The sequence below is a fragment of the Hydractinia symbiolongicarpus genome, chromosome 2, assembly GCF_029227915.1.
Source record: "Hydractinia symbiolongicarpus strain clone_291-10 chromosome 2, HSymV2.1, whole genome shotgun sequence".
In the NCBI taxonomy this organism is placed as follows: Eukaryota; Metazoa; Cnidaria; class Hydrozoa; order Anthoathecata; family Hydractiniidae; genus Hydractinia; species Hydractinia symbiolongicarpus.
Genome location: NC_079876.1, coordinates 31,207,131 through 31,230,424, shown reverse-complemented (window position 1 = coordinate 31,230,424; position 23,294 = coordinate 31,207,131). Strand labels below are relative to the sequence as shown.

General features: G+C 34.0%; 1 protein-coding gene across 2 annotated transcripts; it reads right to left on the bottom strand.

Annotated features, from left to right (window-relative positions):
* Nucleotides 1-5,651: 5,651 nt before the first annotated feature.
* Nucleotides 5,652-22,340, bottom strand: LOC130630664 (inactive tyrosine-protein kinase transmembrane receptor ROR1-like). 2 transcript variants are annotated; one of them, XM_057444239.1, is made up of 11 exons: nt 21,950-22,340; nt 11,469-11,529; nt 10,514-10,647; nt 10,018-10,305; nt 9,510-9,717; nt 9,055-9,363; nt 8,504-8,733; nt 8,237-8,284; nt 7,628-8,056; nt 6,997-7,298; nt 5,652-6,752 (listed from the first exon to the last, which is right to left on the bottom strand). In XM_057444239.1, the coding sequence occupies exons 1-11, from the start codon at nt 21,993-21,995 to the stop codon at nt 5,886-5,888; spliced, it is 2,922 nt and encodes a 973-aa protein (XP_057300222.1). In that variant the 5' UTR covers nt 21,996-22,340; the 3' UTR covers nt 5,652-5,885. The 2 variants fall into 2 exon arrangements, with proteins under 2 accessions (XP_057300222.1, XP_057300223.1); XM_057444240.1 differs by lacking the exon at nt 21,950-22,340 and adding an exon at nt 15,743-16,062.
* Between the last annotated feature and the right edge of the window lie 954 nt (nt 22,341-23,294).

Here is a 23,294-nt window from a genome sequence, read left to right as displayed (position 1 = left end):
CATTTTCATGCGGGCGCTACACAAATTGTCCCATATCATGCGCGTGAAAATGTCTCTCGTCACGCCACTTCTCATTTGCTGCAGAAGGGTCTTATGAAAAACTTTGATTTAATGTTTCTACTTTCCGAAACATGGATGTTAAGGGGACTGTAAAGTTTTTTTGAGGTTATCAGTGCTGATTAGTAGCTAAATTTAACAATCTATTATTTCGAAGTGTTTAGATACAACCTTTTGTACGTCTTTGCCATCTATGACTGTTGTAATAAAGTTAACCTACGAAGAAAGAGATGTGTTGTTATGTGGAAAATGTAAAATTGAAAAAAAAAACTATTTTCTACATCTAAACCTTTGTTGAAAAGTCGGCAAAATTAGTAAGTCTGGAAAATAAAAAAATGAAAATGTTCTCCTGTAACACTCTCATCTTTTTGAATCCGACTTTCACAATAACTTCATGCGTTTTTAATACTGAAAAATGTCTGATGAATTTCTAAACAAAGAAATGATTTTTTTTATCCGTTTGTATACTTTTTACTTTAACAAAACTTCTATCCACTAGAAAATTAAAGTGATTAAAATTACAAATTAAGAAAGTCTTTATCTTGAAGGATAAGAGATATTTTTCTCTGATCTTTTCATCCACTTGTTTTATTGCGGAGAGAATACGAGTTTAATTTCATTGGACTTTTCATGGGACATAAATCTCATCCATTTTATAGCTACCTATAGAGTGCAATTTCCACAAAAACTTTAGCAACAAAGTTGTGTTATCGCAAACTGTCTAAATCACTCCAAATTACAATTCCACGAAAATAAAGCATATTATTTTCTTCCGCCATCTCCTGACCTGCAGAAAAGTGTGTCCAAAAACCTCTAAGCCCGATATTAACTTTCTGCCTATTGTGCCATGACCTTTATTTTGTAGAAATAATTTATATCCAACACGCGAAGGGTACCTTATTCGTACTAAGTTGTGAAGAGACCAATTTTCTCGCATTTTATGGAAAGATTAGTGCAAATTATACTTTAAGAGCAGAAAATTTCTCGGACAGAAATTTTCGCGAGGATAAAAAAACATGAAATTTCGCAAATTCTACTTCTGGAAGAAATTTTACAGAAAAAACTTTCGCGAATTTTTCAAAATCTTTTTTTTGGGGAACAACAACTTTCGCAAATGACAATGAATTTCAATGAAAAAAAATTGATTTTAAACCGAATATCTTCCCAACGAAATAACAATACTACGAAAACATACAATTTCATACTGATTTCCCCACATTGAGTTGGGCTTTGGAGCCATTTTTACAGTTAGATTATTAGAGCTATTTTTCGGGCTAATTATTTTTTTCAATGTGATTTTATCATTTCTGCCTTCGTCCTCGGAGCCTATGTCATTTAAGAGTTTTCGGCTTTTAAAACTTGGAAAAAACTTTTGAATTTCAGGTTAAAATTCTAACTGGGCAGACCTGGCAGACCTGGCAGACCGGGCAGACCTGGCAGACCTGGCAGACCCAAAGACCTGTCAAAACCTTAAAAAATATTTTTAGAAGTTTACATACCTGTTGCATTTATCGTATAGATCTTGAAACGCTGATCAAGAAAATGTATAGGATCATGTACTTTTGATAAACGGTTGCAGATATATTAGAGTTTGAAGGTTTTTGTTGACGTCATCAACGCGTCCATTCCGAAACGGATGCTGAGACCCAGGTTTGGGAAAATTGGTCCTAAGTGGTCCCTAGTTAACCGCGCGGTGAAAAATCATTCACGTCGCCACCTCGTTTCCAAGTTATATGACCTCAAAATTTTAAGTGCACTATAATGGCTTCACTAATCTTAATATACTTTCCTTTGACGTCAATACTATTTTAACATTAAAGTTTGGTAAATTACAGAGAAATTTTATAGGTGATGTTTTATAGAATTTGTTAAAGAAAATTGTGAAGAATATAATCCACTTTGCAAAAGTCACAGACAGACAGACGGAACTGGCGTATTATTATATAGACTAGTCAATAAGGCCCGTGGAAAAATCCACTCAGGCAGGATAAAAATTTTGATGACGTCAGCAACCCATCCACTAAAATAAATTTAGAATTTGTTTTCAAGTTGACTCTATTGTAGAGAGCTTAAAGCGCTGAAAAAGAAAATGTATATGATCATGTGCTTTTGATGAGCAGTTAATGAGATATAAGCGTTTAAAAATTTTGCTGACGACAGCAATGGCCCTGTCAAAACCGAAATTTTTTCTTTAAAAAAATTTCTATACCTGTTGCCTTCATCGTATAGATCTGGAAACGCTAATCAAGAAAATGTATATGATCGTGCACTTTTGACAAACGGATGCAGAGATATTAGGGTTTAAAAGTTTTTGATGACGTCATTAACCCGTCCATTCCGAAACGGATTCGGTGACCCAGGTTTGGAAAACTTACGCAAATTGGTCTCAGGTAGGCCGTAGTTACCCACGCAGGAGATGACGTCAGTTAATTCCACCCGTTTCCAAGTTATTTAGCCTTAAATTTAAAAGTGCAATGCAATGGCTTCACTAATCTTAATATACTTTCCTGTGACGTCAATATTGCTTTAACGTCAAAGTTTGCTAATTTACAGAACAAATTTATAGGCAATATTTTATAGACTTTATCAAAGAAATTTAATCCACTTTGAGAAAGTCACATACAGACAGACAGACAGACAGACAGAACTGGCGTATTATTATATAGGTACTCGATGGCCCGTGGAAAGAGCAACTTCGGTTTTAATGAAAACACAGAAACAGCCTGTCATTACCGGTTCAGCTAAAATAATCTATCAGTCATTTTATTTGCACAAAAAGTTTTCAGGAAAAAAAATAAAAGGTAGCTACCTAGCTAACTGCATTTAGCATAACACTTTTGGTTTAAGAATATTGTTGTAGCCAAACTGCATTTTTTTATACTCCAAAACCTTCGTTCCTGGCCAAAAATCCTAAAACTGGTGCGTTTAAGATCTGTACATGACTAAAAACGTGACGATATATTTATCTTAACATTTTAGAACATACAAAAAAAAACAATATTGCGAATATATAAAGCTTATAGAAGACAAAAAGGTGAAACAGACTTACAAACAGCACTGACCCACCATTACTTTAAAAACAAAAATAGCCATCATGTTTCGGTCCTCATGTTTCTTCGTTGGCATGCCCAGGCCGCGAAAGTCTTGGATTGGTTTTTTAAACAATCAAGCGTTTTGATTGGTGTGTTATGTGCGAACGGTGAAAACGAAGTCAGTAAAACTATCAATAAACTGTCACATTTGTTTTCTGTAGCTTCTGAGCGAAAACGACGATTGAGGTCACGGGGGTAATTATTATTAAAGATGAAGTATTACAGTAATGCATTTATTTTTATCACTAAATTTATTTTTCTTACTTATGGCAATAAGATAAAGTAATTCAATTACTTAAAGAAATAGATTAATTTTTAGAATTTATTTTAATCAATAATAAGATTTGCGATTAAACAACACCATCGTTTCTAAAAATCGCGGAAAAATCAAAGGAATGTCGGTAACCCTTTTGAACAGACAGACAGACAGACGGAATACGGCTATTATTATAGAGATTTTGTGACTCTGCGGTAAATTGGTGCATTAGACCAACTTCATTATATTGAATAAGATAAGAGAAGCCATTTCTTTGCACTTTTAGGGTTCAGGTTTTTTCTTATAACATGGAAACAGATGGAAAGAACTGACGATAACTTCGGATCAATTCACAATATTGGTGGATCTTTGTTGAAGTCATGAAATTCAAATTGACATTCTTCCTGCGGAGTATAGGATTTCTCAATAAACATCATAATTTTAGTAATTATTATTAGACTGGCTTTCCTGGTAGTTTAATATGTCTGCAGCGGTTTCCAGTTGGGCCAAAGTCATCGTATAGATTTAGCATTCTTCTACTAACTTCGTGTGGTTATTTCTTAATAACGCCTCAAGCGAAACTTGCAATGATTCCAGCTATATGCCGCTGGTGGTAACAGACGGACATTCTCAATAAAACCATGAAAAGATATGCGTAGCAGAAATCTTGAACAAAAATATTGAAACAAAGGCAGTATTTTCTCACTTTTCAAATATGGACAAAAGTTTCAAACAGTCAATTCACTCCAGCTGGCAGGTTTTAAAAAACGCTGCTTTTGTACACATGTAGACCAGGTAGACAATATGTTAAGATGTTGCTAGTCTAATTCTCTAGCACGCCCGCACACAGAAATAGTTTACGTTGGTGCTCTCGAAATATATGAAAAATGCGATGCTCACGTCAGCAAAAATTAGCACATTTTACCAGTTTGGGCTCAACAAAATAGTCCACTCTAAACATTGACAACTGAACTTTGAGAAGGTCAAAATGTGTGAATTCAATATGGAAATAGCCTGCAGATTTACTTCAGATTTGATAAGGAATGTCTTATCACAGCTACAATCGTCCGCAAAATATGTTTGCGCTGGCAATTGTAGATCAAAAACAAAGGATCAAAATGTTAAGCAAAATAAAGAATGGAACATAGCTATACATTTACACATGTAATGGGTTACACCGCTTAGCCCCAAAGAACACTGTTTATTATTTGAATGACACAGAGGGGGATTTGAAAGACGTATCTTTAGTGAACAATTGTAGCTATGGTTTATGCGCGTCATAAAGGCCCTGAGTAGTAAACATTGCCATAGTGCACATCAGGAAATCGACTTTCTCAACCATATCGGTAAGCATGCATCAGTTTTGGTCAAGTTCAGAAAGGGGAATTATTTCTATTACTTACTTACCCACTATATCAAGAAACGTTTCCAACATCAACATCTACATTTTCTGTTCTGAAGCTCTTTAAATTCTAATAAGCGGTTCTCACAAATCAAAATATGGTCGCTAGAGTGGGGTATTTAGGCAAAAAGATTTTATTAAAGGATTTGATGTTTTTTTTCATTAGTTGCAGATTGTGGTGCGACGTTTAAACATTTTATAATATCGGCAACATCGATTTTCATAGAATGCCGTTCATATATTTCACAGCAACTATTTTCAAGTGCTCATCTGTTTACTTATTGACTATCCTAAATAAAGTGATAACTTCAACCCTAACTCCAAAAAGGAGGAGGAGGGGTGCGGATGAGAAGGTTGAATAAGACACACAAATAATGATAAAGTTGAAATCGTTGATTTATCTATAAATACACTGTTTGACGTTAATAATTTTAAAGCTGGTTTATCTTCATGTGGAACTAGTAAAAAAGTCTGAAGTAAATTATGTGATTCCAACCCCTTAAATATTCAGGGGTAAGAGGTGTAGACACAGGGTCTTTAATCACTCCAACAAGAATTAATATGAATATCCGCATGGTCAGTAGATTACGAAACTTAAAAATTGCATTTTTTTGATTTTTTTTATTGTTTAGAAAAGGTAGCTAGTAGTGGTGGAATCCACCCTCTCGCTAATGTCAAAAAGACAAAAATACCGAGAAACGTTGGTGACCGGAGGGTGCTAATATCTAAAGATCAGTGTGACGTTTAGCCTGCAATGCGAATATTCCTAAGCACTCGTGTAATGTATTAGAAACTCAAGGCTAATACTCGAGCTCTAATGACGTGGAAATACCAGCGAATCAAATATTGGGAATAACTTTATTTATAAATATAAACAGGAAAATAAAAACCATCTTACTATATTCTATATATTTACAACCAACTTTTTAAAAAAAACTGTTGAAATAAAAAAAGTTAATTTCTTAAAAGGTACTTTACTAATAAAAGAGCTGTGTTTTTTTCTCTCAATACTTATCGGACAAATAGAACCCGGTGTGAAATAAGGACCGGTATAAAACAGGGACCGGCGTTAAACGTGCTAACAAGTCTTATTACTAGTATTGTTGTTTGCATCTTGTCCCTGGGTGGTCGGCGTATATTGTCTAAAGTTTTCTTTGATAACTGTAATAGGTGGTCGATGACAGATGGGCAACGCCCAACATTGTTCAACGAAATGCCACGCTGACATTGTGCAGTTTGATGGTTGCTGTAGTCTTTTACCTTCTATCACGTGATCTATAACTTCTTCATTGGTGAAATTCGAATACGGTACATGGCCATTCGAATATAACTCCCAAATGACTACGCCCATCATATATATGTCCGTTGCAGATCTAAATTCTCCGGTTTGTAATGTTTCCGGTGATAACCAACGTACCGGCGCTCTACCTAACATCGGTATATGTACGTAGTCTTCCGGATATCGACACATGCCAAGTTCGCTTTTTGAAATACGTATATGTCCGGATTGTGTTATGAAGCAATTTCTCGCGGCTAAGTCTTTGTGTAAAACTCGATGATTGTGCAAATACTCAAGACCAGACGCAATTTGAAAAATGCTTTGGGATATAAAATCCTGACCCTCGGTTTTGTTACTTTTTAAGAATTCTTTTAAATCCATTTTTTGTTTAAATTCGAACGTTATGAAAGGTACTTCGCTCATTGTCGATACACACACAATATTCTGTAGGTTTCGATGTCGTAAAGCTCGTAACATATTCATCTCAAGTCGAAACTCGCTAATTACATTCGCACGTGTTTCTGCTTTGATTCTCTTCATCACAATCGGTATCATTTTGTTTTTAGTTTCCACAAATTCACCTTGCCATAGCTGCCCAAGTTTACAATCACCAATTTTCACCAAGTTTGCAAAACGCGATTCTTTTACTTCAGGAACGCTTTGGAACTATAAGTTATATAAGCACTTTTATTAATGAAAAAAGGTTAGTTAAAAAACAACAAAAACAATACGCCGGAAAGAATTTTTCATTTTTTTCTGCGAATCTAAACGGCATGAATTACCATTTTCGGTCTCGTAAAGTTAGTTCTGGCCTTTAAAATTAAAGTTTAGGTTCTTGCCACTGAAATCTGCCTTACAATTTCAAAAAAATCCCGCATCCTACAACTTTGCAAAAATCTCCGCTCTTTACCTTCTTATTTCCATTAGCAGCTTTGTGTTCCACCGGAGGAGCTTCCAATAATTCCATACACTCCATCGTGGGTGATTCTTTTTTATATTCGACACTTCCTGTTGTGGACAGTGTGTTTACCCCTGGTGTATCCATTGTTTCACTTTCACATATCATTAGTTCGTTTGACTTCTTCATCTTTAAAAGCTTTTTGTTTTTCATATAGAATATAAACAGGAACAGCGAAAACAGGACGGCAGTTGCGCCAACGATAGCTGGTACTATGTAAACCACAAGTGAAACGGAAGTGTTTGATTTTTGAACTAAAACCGAAAAAATTATAGGTAGTGGACAATTGCTTTTCAAAAAATATGGCAACTGTTGGCTACGCGAAGTAAATTTAGTACTGAATTTATTTTATTAAGCAATTAAAAGTTTAAGCATATTTTCTCAAGTAACATTTGGTTTGGTGTGTATCCTATTTTGCCACCACAAAAAAATTGGTGCAAAGATTTCCATTTTGGAGATCTCTGGGATGAGACAGACAGCTTAGTTTCAATGTTTCATCCCTCTCTTTGGAGAAAAAGCAAGGTAATTCTTAATTTTTATTAAAACTTAAACTCTGCCAGAAGAAAATATATCAGTTATATACCTTTCGAAACACATTTTGGTATGTCGCACAGTTCTCTTGTCTTTTGATAATTAACATAACACCACGGAGCTTCCATGTCATTCTCAAAATTCCGACAGTAGGAATGGTCAATATTGCTTTGCAAGAAGTCTTCAGCGACACGATTCCACGGCAAACATTTTTTCCCCGACTTCGAATACGAGACCTTGCCGTAATAATCATCGCCGCGGTTTTTATAGCATGTCGGACGACACGATTTTATGCTGCAGTATTTTTTCTTTCCATTAGCAAAACACCATGGACGGTTTTCGCCAAAGTTTCGACAGTAGTCGTGGTCAATGTCGGTGTAGCCAGGGTAATGACGCCAATTGTCGCATAATAGTCCGGTTTGTGTCATGGAAACGGAACCTAGATAATTTGTTGGCGAGTCTTCGTCGTAGCAATGCATTTCTATTTAATAAGAAGAAAGTAATGCTTTATTGTTGACATTTAATTAAGTTTTTACTTACACCTTTACAGGGACGTTTATTAATATGGACTTTAAATTGATTGGTCATTCTGTTTTAATATTTGCTATTATTAATGTTTCAAATTTTGGGGCAAATTCGATAACGTTTATCCACAGCTTACCAGTCACATCATTATGGATGCTGTTCTTCTTTGTAATTGTTGGATTGTCTAAATCAAAAAGTTTGAATAAAATTCAACATCTGTGAGAATTTTATGTCCCGACATCAAATTCTTAAAAATACTCAAATTCGAATAGATTTTAATAAAATTTCTTAAAGAAAATTTTAAAATATGTTTTTAAATATCAGGTAGTGTTAGTGACATGAAGAAGCAGCCGAAATATTGCACACGTAACGCCTCTAGAAGAGTGTGAATTGTCATGCTTACTCGATAAAGGAATACAGTCTGGATTTGGTTCAGGTAAGACATCACAATCGGGAAAATACATCGCCAAAATAGCTTTTTCCTGACTGATCAACTCCAGTTCCTTTTTACAGTATTTGTTTCTGAATAAGTGACAATCATTTCGGCAAAGGCTTGGTGTAACCTTCAATGTTTCGTTGTGACATTTTTTAAACTTGTTGTAACAGAGAACAGCTTGGCCGAATTCTTTGCACCTGAAAAAACAAGCAATCTTTCTTAGACAGCTGGAGCATAGTATGACAGTATAGGTAAAAAGTGGGAACATTGGCTATTATTGAAATTCATACGAATTTTAAAAAAGATCTAAAAGATACCGAAATCTCTTTTTTTTAATTTTAAATATTTCGTTACTTCAAGTAGATTTATTTAAATCCTGTGGTCTTTCTCTATACAGGAATGAGCGTAAAAATTCATTGTTTTCAACCCATTATCAAAACATTGAATTTTGTGTAAGCCATTAAATTAAAAAGTCTACCACTGATTTCGTAACTATTTTAAAATTGTAAGTTTCTTACCTTTCAGATACCTCTTTTGAGCTCTTTAGCTTCTTTATAAATTCTTCTAACTGCGTGTTCACTAGATGTATCGGGTTCATTGTTTCCTCGTAAACCACGTTATTTCCTTCCTCGGTGTTGAAATAAGCCGAGCACACTCCACCGTTGTAAGACGTACACTTTCCTTTGATTGGTCGAACAACAACCTCTCGATTGTTCACAATCAACTGTGCATGCCCACGAACTGTTTTGTTACCGAAAGTGATCATGCAGCGATAGTTGCCGCGATCTTTTCGACTGACTTTATGAATTTTTAACAACATAAAGAGTCTAATAAACAAAGAGTACAAACATTTATAAAGAAATTAAGATAGGGTTAATTTGAATTTCTTACTTTTCATTTTTAGTCGGGGTGGGTTTCTTTAATCAAGGTTAGTAAGGAAATTGAACAGTTACGAAATAACATATTTTTTTACCTCGCTTTCCCTTTCTGTCTTGTTCTTGTTCGCATTCTTTTGTTTCCAATCACTCTTTTGTTATGTCTATACCAGGTGCCTTCTGTTATCATCATGCTTGTCTCTTTGGTCCATACAAAGTTTTTAATTCCAAAGATGCATTTTAACTCTGCTGTCTTTCCCTCTGTGCTGTAGAACCTTTTCTTTTTCTCTGCATATATAACTGGACCTTGAATAAGAAAATGTTTTAATTATACCTAAGTATTCAGGACAACGACCCTTAACTCGTCTATAACCGTATTGACCATTCTGAGAGTAGATTTTTACATCGCGGTGTTAAATTGGTCAATTCCTAAATGTATATATTTATGAGAGTTTAATGTAGATATTTATAAAATAACGTCAGTGACTAATGGCGTAAAAAGGTCGGGCGTTGGATAGGAGTGGAAAAGGGCAAGATGGTATACCAAAGAAACATACTGTGAAATAAATAAACAAAATTAAAACTACAATTCAAAGACCAGCTCACCTTTTTTCAAATCGAATGTGGGTAGAAAGAAACAAAACTCTCCTTTCGAATCTTCAATAAAAGACACTTCTTCGCAGAGAGGAATAAACCTCTGAAGATACGATGAATGTTTTGCTCGTTTAAATTCTCCTTTGCAGATGCCTTGTTTCAAAAATGAGCAATGCGAAGAGCATAACGTTGTCTTGATTGGTGCATTTTGTGCTATGTTGCATTCTGGGTAGAAGTGCATACAGGTTAATGCTTCCGCATGCGGCCAGCATTCTCGACCAATCTGACGTGTCTTCCGATCTAAAAATGGTAGATTTCGTTATGCACTGTTTTTGGTAAATTAAGCTACCTAATATTAGAGAATCCAGGGAACGTTGTTGAGGAGTAGGCAGAAGTTAACATATGGCAGAAGGTTTAGCATGTGTACGTGTCTGTTGCCTTATTATATTGTTTTGTACATATGTCTCATACGTATCCTTCCAACAGTACGACGAAACACAAAACTTACTTTTTTTGAACCAACGAGTCAATCTCTTCTCTATATGTTCAACAGATTTTCCCTCTTGTAAATAGATAATTTTGCCAGCAAGATATCTTGAGCATACAGTTCCATTGTAGAGCTGGCAGCTACCATGTTTGGAGCTGAAGAGTTAAAAAAAATATTGGTACATTTCACTTTATATTTTAGAGCTTTTGCACCTTTTCGATGAAATGACAAGAAATCATAAAAATAAGAATCTCAGGGATGGAGGGTAGATATATTGATATAAGCTATCCAGTGGAATCTCTAATTAAAGGACACCCCAGTTAGAGGAAACTTCTAATTAACGAACAAGAACAAAAATATAGTCAAACATTTATATTAATCTTTTTGATAAATGGACAATCAATTAGCAGAAACATTAATTAGTGGACAAATCTTTTACCACTGATGATGTCTGCTAATTAGAGATGGGCACACACTCTTTTGTAAAAGAACGTTAAAAATGGACAAAACGGGGCGGTACAAACGCCAATTGTGGCGCAATCATCAAAGACAAATTTGTTATCAAGCTTCAGTAATTTTTACATCATCCTATTTGTTTAATGTATCATTTCATTTCGACTATTTCAAACGTCAAAATCATTTCATTTCGACTATATCAAACGTCAAAATCATTTCATTTCGACTATACCAAACGTCAAAATCATTTCATTTCGACTATATCAAACGTCAAAATCATTTCATTTCGACTATATCAAACGTCAAAATCATTTCATTTCGACTATACCAAACGTCAAAATCATTTCATTTCGACTATACCAAACGTCAAAATCATTTCATTTCGACTATATCAAACGTCAAAGTCATTTCGTCTCGATCATTTTAGACGCCAAAGTCATTTCGTCTCGACTATTTTAGACGCCAAAGTCATTTCGTCTCGACTACATCAAACGGTGGTGTCGCAAGAAATCGAACTTACCTTGATGATAGCTTGTCATAAAAGTTGCCTGCAGATGCCCGCACAGTCAGCAACAGCAGAACTAAATAAAATATATTTTCTGTTAATCGGCGACATAATTTTTATTTTACTTTCTTTATTTTTCTTTAAACCAAATGTGTACAATAAAATTTACATCGAGTTTTACGTACACGAATCGAACATGAATCGAACATGAATCGAACACGAATCGATGTGTGCGTTCACCGTACATCATTCCCGTTGCTTATCAAGTGTTACAGATTGACAAAAAATTTTAACTGACGAAAAATTTCAGGCGAAAAGTGTCGTTTATATAGCTATAATAAAAAAGGCAAACTTTCTCTGCTGAGTTTATAAATAGAACATTTGCCTAAGCTTCAACAGAATTCGTAACCGGTAGAACTCCACAATAATTTTTATCATTATTTTTAAAGTTTAGCTACATTTAGACAAACGACGTCAGAAGTAAATACTGGAAAAATAAAAAAATAGAGAATTTCAATGCAAGATCAATTTATGTCGTCATTTACACACAGTCAACTGCCAGAACAGCAAGATGCAAAATAAGAAAGTTGATCCTTCACTGTAGAGTATTGTCGTTGTTTAAACATTGCAGATTCTGTTTATTTACAAAAGCTGCCATTATGGCATGAGTTTGTTTACAAAAGCTGCCATTATGGCATGAGTTTGTTTACAAAAGCTTTCATTGTGGCATGAGTTTGTGTCTACAACAAGAGTCTGTTCAAATGAACAGACCGCCCTTATTCACTAAAATAGACGCCTCCATTAATGCAGCATGAACGAAGCTGCAAAGAAGCCATTATAGGTGTGATTAGTCCTTACGAATCTAAAAGCATTTGAAAATTAGAGATGAAACACGCTTCGTTTTTGATAACAAAACAGACAATATGATCTAGCTTAAAGCTTTTTTATCCTATAGAAAAATATTTTTTCAATTTCATTACTGGGCTTCGCGTGTAAAGTGAGAGCAAACGTGGGAGATAAAAGTCCCCACCCACCTCATTAAGACACACCGCAAAATAAGTGCGATTTAATGACTTGCACGAAATTTACTGCAGACGTTTTTCACAATGTGGTAAAAAGAACACGAAGATATATTTCTAAACCGCTTAACCCTGAGAAGAAAAATGTTGTTAAAAAGTATTAGAGAATCTCTTATATTAATATTCGTACTCTGTGTGTGCACAAAAAAAGTTTCGTGCTACAGACACACGAAATAGCAAACGGGATATAGTTTATCTACTTTGTTGTGACAAGAGTTCCTTCCACGGGCTAACGAATAGTCTATATTACTAATGCTCGCGTACGTCTGTGTATTTCAATGGCCGTGAACCGATGTTGTAGCTGTGAGTAGCTACTTACGCACTACCATGGATTTATTATAAGGGTAAAAAAGTACTTTATTAATATATCAGTACAGCATGACGGCTTGTGGTATGACACCTTTAAGAATTCTGAACCTTCTTAGCTAAAAATAAAGTTTTATAAACTTCGAAAGAGTTTGTTTTTTCAAAGTTTAATGTGGTGAATTTATAGGTTGTTAGAAATTGCGCAAAGACGTTTGAAATTATTTCGAGAAAAAATGAGTCAAAATATAAAACGATCAGATGAAAGAGTTAAACGGTCCGCACAGTAGGCGGCCCGCACAGTATTCGAGGGTTTAATCTATCATCAGATAGCTATATCAGCTCAAGATATAATTTTTAATTTAAAATTTGTTGCGAAAGGAGACTTTGTGCTTTAATAAAACTGTTGTTGGTACTTGACAATATGTTACACAAGGTGTGTCTCAAATCTGCCTCACTTACCAATGTGAAAGCTAAAACTTTACCCATACGTTAACCCAAAGCGGGGGAGCGGGATAAACCTCAACATGGTTAATTTAGTTATTTTAATTTTTTTTATTTTTTTATTACTTCGAGAAGGTCGAGGGGTATAATTGGCGGGCCAGCCCTCACCATTGTCGTGGAACCTAAGAACTCTGATTTTAAGGTCTTACACACAAAACTTCATGAATGGGAAATAGACCACGCGGAGGTTTTTTTCTCTCTTTATTCTCTTTAATATTGACTACTATCAAGATCGTGACGATTACTTATCTACCAGCGCATGCGCATTGCACGGAGGATTCTCATTACTTTCGTCTAAGCTTGTTATTGGTTGTTAGTTTGTCCAATTTGTTTTCACAACATGATCACGTGTAAAAAACATCTGTTAATTCATTTTTAACAAGATTTAAATTTGAAAATCTTGCTGGCTCGAAAAATGACAGGCCTGATGATAAAATCTTTTTCATCTCAAATCGTATATCGTATCATCAATAGAATCTTGAAAACATACAATGTTTACATACGAGGTGCGTTTGCTTGCTTCATAAAAACGAAGTTTTACACTTTTTACACTACGAATCAGTTGCGCCAGATAAATAAATAAATCCATAAATAAATAAATGAATAAATAAATGAATGAACGGGTAACCACAAAAGTAAACCTACAAAACAGATGTTTATTTCTTAACTTTTACAACTGACAATAAAGGATTCAAAAGGGATAAAAAAAGCGTGGCAAAAACTCTGATCTCGAGCTAGGCTTCAACCAGGTACTTTGTAATTCTTATTAACGCTCTCTTTACTGCTGTTGTCAGAGTATACAGGGTATTCTCCATATTTTGGACATGTGGTCGACATGTGAGTAGTGGCTTATCTCAGTTATATAGAAAACTTCCCCTCCATCACATTTTCATTTTTGACTTATTTGACGCTCCGTAAGAACGGTTCAATGGTTATCAGACCCTGGGGACGAGGATGGTCGTTACCACAACGACGTCTTTAAAATGAGGTAAACAATATGCTTGTTCAACTTGCGACACTTTACCTGTTCACTCTCCTACGCTGGTGTCATTTATGTAAACCTTTCGCGTCGCCTTTTCTCGGCATTGTGTAATGCCTTACACACAAGCACCTGTTTTTGTTGCACCTAGGAATGGTGCAAAGAGTTGCACCATTCCTAGGTGCAACAAAAAGAAGGAACAATCAACTTTTCTTACTCTGATGTGAAGTACACACTTGAAGTGCATCCGTAGAATTTAGTGGTCCCCTTTTAGTTAAAGTGTCGTGAAATATTTCGTTTGCGTAGTTTGTAAAACAAAACTGTTTTCAAATGTTAATAAACGAGGCGCGTGACTTAAAATGGCGACATGACGAAACACGCGTGTTGTTCTCTCCCTTTGATGGTAGCGGTGAATAGTCTGCATGTCAGTTTTTTTATGGGTCTGTCACACGAGACAACTGTGCGAATAATCACCGGTAAAGAGATTTCACTTCTTACCCGCAAAGTGTTCACTCAGCACACGTTAAAGTTTGTCTGTAAATAAACTCGTTGAAAAGGGGGAAGAAATTCTACTGAAAAAAATATTTTGAAATATATATGCTAAAAGAAAAAGTAGAAAAATATTGTTCTTCACGAAATAATAAATAATATCCATTACACTGTTGCTGTCGTGTTTCTGCGTCTTGTTATACAAATTCCCTCAATACCTTTTTTAAAGAAGATTTCTTTGGTGTCAGGACAAATTTATTTATACAGCGCGCATAGATTTTGAACTCTTTAGAAATAAGAGCGCCCTACCTTAAGCATACTAATGAGCACCGTATCGAATCGAAAAGAGCAAGTAGGGCGCTAAATCAAATAAAGGGCGGTGGAGGACGCTCATTCAAATAAAGAGGGAATTTTGAAAAATGAAAGATTAAGATCTTTGATGTGCATAATAAAAATATTAATAATACATTTTAAATCTTTATTTTTTGTTCTAACACAAAAATTCAACTGCTCGAAGGTTTGTTTGAGTTTCGTCTTTCTACTCCAATCATTTCATCAAAGTTGGACACTAAACCGTCGAGTACTTATTGAACTGTTCTTGCTAGCAGTAAAGATTATTTAAGAGGGAAAATTTTTTAAAGCGTGCGCATTTTCGATGCATTTATAATATACTTAATATTAATAATACTTAATTTCGTGAAATGGCAACATGAGCTCCAAATAATTAATTTGTAAATTCGCAACATGAGAATATCAAATTTCTTTTTCTAAAAGCTTTTGTGTTCAAGTAACCTCAACATTACAGTTCAGGAAATTCTACTTCAATTCAGATAAAAAAAATAATTTTCAGAATAAACACTTCAAAAGGTTAAAAATAATTTTTCAAGTTTTTTTTTCACATCAAAATATAAAGAGAAAATATCTTTTGCACTCACCAAGACATATGAAAATTCCAAAACGCATGTTCAAAAACATTTATCTGTTCTAAGGATAAAAATTCTGTGTTGTCCTTCTTAACATTTCAATTTCTTTATCTGACGAAGTATCACACAGTGTGTGTAGCCTTATCATATTTCAAAGTTATGCGAACAATGTTGGATATTATACGACGTTCGAAATTGAGAAATTGTATTGTATGTTTTTAGCGCAAATGTTTGCACGGTTAAAACAACAGAAGCACACAGAGTAAATAAACAGATATACCGATCGAGGCAAACTCAATCATGCACATATGAATGCTAAAGCAATCGAGACAAAATTAATAGAGCACATCTGACTTAAAAGAACTCGGTACAAGGTTTATCACAACTCGCTAAAGCTAAATGGTTCTCATAAATTTTGCCTTGCTTATTTTTTGTGATTTGCCTTGCTAATACAAAGAAAAAACATTGATTCAGTTTTCAATTTATTTATGTATACGACAAAGACTTGCCGTACACATTGTCGTATTGTTTAAGGGCATGGTAACTAGGTTGTATAATGTAATATTATTTAGATTTTTAGTAGCAAAATAAATAGTTTAATATTTATTTCTAATGAAGAAGCAAGTATCGGATTAGAGCGAGTTCGCGTGCAAGTCCAACTCACAAGTTCGAAGGTGCTAATAATTTTATTAACCACAACACCTTACATGATATCCGAGCATGGTTCGTACTAATAAACAAGCAAATCAAACAAACCTTTAAAAGAAAGCTACGAATGTTTACATTATAATTTTAAACCGTTATCTCTCCTTCGTAACATAAACAAAAAAATTAACAACTTTTCATTTTTTCATTAACATTTTGCATAACTTAATTTACACCCCAAGGGGAGAGTGTGGTACACAGCTGTGATGAAACAACCCCGAAAAAGATCAGTTCATAACGACCGCGTCGGGACAACAAACAACTTCCAACAACGAGTACTTATCACATGTTGGGCACCACATGAAAAAAGGGTGCCCAGTCCTTATCACATATCGGGCATTGCGTGAAAAAGTGGGCCTAATGTCCAATCTCTCTCTTTCAACTCATGAGGTACGCTTATCAAAGATGTTATCTTTAGATTAAAGTATAGATAAATAAATAAATAACATGAGAAGCAAAGTAACATGTGGATGCTAAAATATCCGACTTGACTGGGCATTTTTGCATCACCATGACAACAACAATAAAATCAGAACTTAAATTTTATAAACTGAAGTATAAATGCCAGATCATAGGCGATCTCTCGTTTTTCAGAAACAATATAATAACAAAAAGGAATAGAAAGTTGCCATTAGACAAATCATAATGTTAATACGACTCACTGGTCATTGATGATCATTTTTAAGAACAAAGGAGACATTATAAAACTGCTGATAAATAATAGACTAAGTTCTTCGCTGTCGTACTGGTCAAAAAAATCACCGAATTACCTCACTAATATTATAACGAATTTTAGAAAAAGAATAAAAAATTACATAAAATAAATTAGTGAATACATTTATAATGACAAATAAATACATTTATTAGTTATAAGACAAAACCCCGCTGTTTTAAACTATGACTTAATTATCCAGACTTAATTACATTGTCTCGATATGTCAATACAGGCTTAGATGTATAAATATTCAAACATTTATTTGATCTCTTCTCAAACAATTCTGATGATGTTTAATCCCCGCCAAAGCTAGTCGCCTACAACACACACGCACTCACAATTTTTTTACATATCCCATGATTCATTGCGAAGTTTGCCAAGCAGTCTGAGAGAGGATTATGTCTTCTAACAATATTGTTTATTATTATTAGTATTCGTAAAATCTTTATTTACCTTCCAGGTTTTTTTCAAATCAAAACTCAATTTTTTTTAGAATAAATTTAGAATGCTAGAAAGTTGAAAAAGCCCCAAGAGCGTTTTTCCTTCCCCACACTTTTGGACGGTAAGAGCCCTGGTAACGAAGCTGAAAACACTGATTTATATAAGTTTCTCCTCTTGACCTCTACTTTGAAAAGAGGCGCTCTCAAAAGAGGTAAAATGTTGAACAATTTGTCTTCGGAAAGGTATCCAAATAAAGTATCTGAGAACGGAGTTTCATTATGTCTGTGACTTTATAAGTTACTATATGTCATCAGGGTTTTTGGTCTATTTGATATAAGGTGGCGATGTGTTTTATCAAAAAGTGAAAAATTCATTTAAGTTGTTATAGTGAAAACTTCTCAATTGGAGGGGATCCACAAAAACGCACGCAACATGATAAATTACAATTTTTTTAATGTGACTGATTTTGAGGTTTTTACAATATTAGACGTTGTCCGTTGATCATAGCCCTAACTGCAAATAAAATAGTTCTCATTGCTTTCGTTGTTCATGTAGCTCGAGAAACAATTTAATGGTTCTTCTTTTTCATTTTTCAAGATATGCAAAGTATTAAACCAGTGTTGTTTTGAACAATTACCAATAAATAGTACTTCAATTAAATATTTTTTGTGTTGAAAAAATTTTTCACTACTAAGCCTAGAACATTCTTAATTTGTTCTAAATTTCCACCAATCAGAACCTGTTCATTTATCGTTGTCATGACACAAGCTCAATTAATATTCATAAAAAATGACGCCCCCTTTCTTGACGTTATCTAAAGCTCATCAAATCCAAAGAATATCAAATATTAACAAAAACAACAATTCTATTTGAATACGTTGACATCAATGTTGATGATGTTGGATGAATTATGTAAACGTAGATTAAAAAGGACAGTAATACGCCATACTTTAGAGGGTTGTAACAAGAATGTGTTAGTATTGTGTCCTTTAGTAAAAGATTAAAACGTTACTATGTTTAAATAAATTGAAATCCAAATATATTCCTGTCATGGTGAACAGAAGAATATTTGAAAATCAAATGTTATCCCTGTATGATTTCTTTTTAAAATTATGAATAATTCTTTATCACTGATTGTCATATACACATATACGTTTCTTTATCAGAACAGCTGATGCGCTTTTTTTAAAGTAATTTTTTAGCATTGTTTTTATTACGTTTTTAACTGAAGAATAAAAACGTAAGGAAATTTATCAAAAGCTCGTATAAAAAATCTATTCACAACTTTTCTTCTTTTAACTCGACCTCAGAAGACGAAAAAATTTATTGGGTTGTAGTAAAAAGTATTTTTTGACTTAACGAAAACGAGTCTCCTGTCGAAACCAAAAAACTTAAAATATATACCAAAAAACTTTAAACAGGCTCAAAGATAAATCAATTAAAGAACGACTTCGTTATATTTCGTGATTTGTTACCAATTCTTACAAAACATGGGATAAGAATGTGATCAGAAAATAAGGTCAAATTAAACGGAAAGAAAAAAACAGATAAGCGAGATAATATAATTGGTAACAAATATCTTCTATGCCGAGGGCTGACCCCTTATCTTTTAACACCCGCCCCTCCATGACAGTTGCAGAAAATGAATTAAAAATAACTTCTTAATCATTCGGAAGAAACAAATCTAACACAATTCAAGAGGCCTTAAAGTGAGGTTTCCATGGTAACAGTCATATACGGAAACGATAATAAATTAGCCTGCATCTGTTGAAACGACATGTGCTTTGAGGGTGGTTGAGTAACTGTTCTGTTTTCTATAAAAAATAGTTTTAAGGCCAAACAAACGTATGATTGTACATTTAACTTTACCACCACACAGGAACACAACAATGATAAAATAACTGCAACGATGAAATGTTTCATTTTATTTCTGTTGTCATTGTAAATTAGACAGGAGGCTAAGCTGAGGTGTATGGCGGTTGTTAGCATGTATGACAGTTGTTATCCGTCATACACACCTCTCATATAACCCTTTAAACATAAGCTTGGTTTTTGTAACCTTCTTACCCTCCAGTAAAGGCATCATTGAGGAAGGAGTGCTTTATATTTGGTAAGGGAGGGGAAGGGTGGTGAGTGAGGTATTGGCTGTAGCTTTAACAACCAAACATGTGACCAGCGCATGCAATTAACTCTGGAGAAGTAGCTGTCACATTATACAGATATGCGCCAAGATAGCGAAATTGTTGCTATTGACGATATAATATAAAAATGTTCTGTATGAATAGAATAAGAATTGTTTGTTTGCTGACGTAAGCATTCGAACGGCGACACTAATTAGTACACAGATTGATTAAATTAACAGCATAATGGTATCTTAATTACTTGCATTTGATCAAACATAAAACAACTTCTTGATAACATAACTTTGCCAATCTACTTAGACAATCTATTGTTGTTTTGGCTCATGGTAAATAGTAATTTATAAACAAAGTGAAAAAGGATTAAGAACTTCTAAAATGACTGCCAAAAACCGTCAACTTTTTATTCTAGCGACTTTTTCCGAAAAAATTGATTGAAACGCGGGAATTCTATTATTAGCGCAAAAATGTAAAAAGATTGGGATTATATCATATTAAATTATATTCTAGTAACTTATATTACTAGTCGGTGGCCCGTGGAAATATACGGATTCGCCTGTCTATTTTTTATCGCATTGCGTGCGTCTCGCTACTTACGGTACCATTTTGCGTGACAGACAGACGTATACGGGTATCATAATATAGATTTGGAAAGAGTTAGGAAACATGTGATAAACTTTCGACTTTAGTGAAAGTTATTTGTCATGACAGAGAAGTTTACTGACACTGCGCTAACTTAATTCATTTTCAATATGGTAGACTAGCAATGTACTCACAAATATACAGTGTTCTTATACAATGTCCCCGTGACTCTTTAAACTTAAAGTACGTGATCACTTTTCTTCAAACTTGTATTCTCATTTAGCTGCTTAAAATGACTATAAACTTTTTTGGTCCAAAGTAACAAATTGTTTTATCTAAGGATCTTTAATCACTGAATTTTAAACGAAATTTGTGCTAGTAAGAAATACGTTATTTATTTCATATCATGAATATCTTTTAAAATCTAACAATTTTTAAAAAATTTTTTTAATTGAAGTTCAGAATACATATAAACTCTCCCGCAGTTGAATGTTTTTGATTTAGTATTTCCTATCTCCTAAAAAATGAGTAATAGACAATTGGATTAATTGCAACTGTATAAATGTCAGGTTTTCAAACCACGACAGAAACCACGGCAGAAACCACGAAGAATTTCACAGGAAAAGGAGTAATAATATTAATTAGGACTTTTAAGTGAAATCAGAAACACTTCACCGACAAACATAGAAGTGTTAGCTACTCCGTAACTTATAATTAGCGTCGAAAATACCTCTTCGTACCTCATACTTTTAAAAACACTTCTTCGTAACTTATACTTTAGAAAATACCTTTCCGTAACTCATATTTAACATCGAAAGGACCTCTTCGTAACTTACAGTTTGGGCATGTTCATTATACGCGATGATATCATTAAGTAAGAAATAAGCGCTCATTCACTTTCATTTTTTAACAAACCCCTTTTTAGTTGTTAAACCTTTGTTGGGAAAAAATGGGCAAAACTTTTCCTTTATTCTGTATTTATCCTGAGCCTTCCTCTTATTCCACATTGCTAGCCGTTTTAACTCCTTTTCACTAAAACAGAATAAAAAACTAATAAACCAACCAAACATCCTCTTTGCACTACGCCCTGTTGCGGCTGTTGAGAACAAAAAGCGTGCCTTCACAACAAGCCCGCCATCTTGGCTTTACTTGTGCAGTTAAATATATAATCTCTCTGTAATGTGAGTAAACTTATTTTTTTATGTTGTCAGGGGTTTGAAGAAAGAGAACTTATAATTCGATAATAAATTTGAGTGGATATTTTTAAACAGCTATAGAGTGTGTAAGCTGTTTGTTCATAATTTTACAACAACGCAGCATGTATTTTTGAGAATTAAAATCATTTTTTACATATCATTATCACAGAACACGCGCGACGCAAGTATGACCAAGTCTGCAAATAGCGGACGTGGTAAATATTAGGCATTGACATTAAACATTTAGTTTACAGTTCCCTAATTAGCAACCTGGTCAAACTGTTGTTAATAAAAACAATTCTCAACATTTTTATTATTGTATAGAACACTTGTATGTAGCGCACCTATCGTATATTATTTGTCTGCCTTAAACCGCGCATACGCACGGGCTTCACCGAATTCGAATTAATGATTTCACTTTCTTAAAAAAGATGGTACTTACCGGCCAAATAAAATTGCATCAATACAATAAGACATCGAAGAGTCATGCTGATGTCTTCCTGTGGAAAACAATTCGTGAAAAGTATCTTCTTCGTCCCGCTTCTTAACTATGCCAATACGAGTTCATTAAATGTGACAACAACATATAATATCTCTCTAATTATCATTAAATATATATTATATTATCATTAATATTCTTTGGATTCACTTCCTCTTACATAAAATGCTTCAGAACTTTTAGGAACAACAATCTTCTCTAGTAAGCAAGCCAGCTGTGTGATAACAAAGTAAAATGAGATTGCTCCGTCTAAAGGATTGCAAATAAAAAACTTTCTTGAATCCAATTACAAGATTGAGATAAGGCTTGATTGTAGCCTCCATCTTTGTCGTAATTGCTTCAGTGCGATACGCAGACTAAATTTGCACACAATAAGATTTGTGCTCTCCTCCATTGAAAAAGAAAGGAAACAAAAAACGGGGATATGTTGATTAGTTATAATTCTTTTTTGTGACGATGTTAATTTGGGTACAAATCAAAAATTTAAGAATATGAAAATATTCTTTTTGTCTGTCTGACTACAGACTATTGCTCAAAACCACCTTAAGATCTACGTAAACAGTTCTATTAAATTAGAATTGTTATAACCAACCTCATTTCCAGCTTCTTTTTGTCACTATCTTAATATAAAAAGGAGACAACACGCACTGGGAACCAGGTTGTGCTATAACATCTCTTTAAATAAGTTTAAAATTATTTTTGATATTTTGTAACGTTTTTTTCTTCTAAATTTTAGTTTAGTGATTTTTTCGTTTTTCCATTTAGTCAAGATGTTGGAACATTTTCTGTATTATTATTTTTTAATGTTAACGTCTACAAACAATATTATGTCAGTTTATTCCTTTCATGGGATTCTAACAAAATATCAACACTAAACTTTTTGCTGTCATAAGTAATAAAACCCCTGCAACCCGCCGTACTCTTGGTAGTAGGGACGAAGGGTTGATGCGTGATATATACCATGCGTTCCATTCTCTGCGTAGGAGAGCATACGATTAGGTAGTGACGAATGTGCGAGTTAATTAGATCTAGTTTATCAGCTCAGTTCATTAGCTACATTTTAATTTTTAATTGAAAATAATTAGCCTTCGTCAACAACCACAAACAACACAAACTTATACTTTGTTCCACAACAATATATCGAATTTGGTTTAGGAATTATACGCAAGGGTGGTATCCATCGCACCGAAAATCTCCTCATTGGAACAAAAGGTTACACTGTTGTGGGAAATGTATACCAATCATATAGCCTAAAAGCTTAAAATGGAAGGTTAATATAAATAAATAA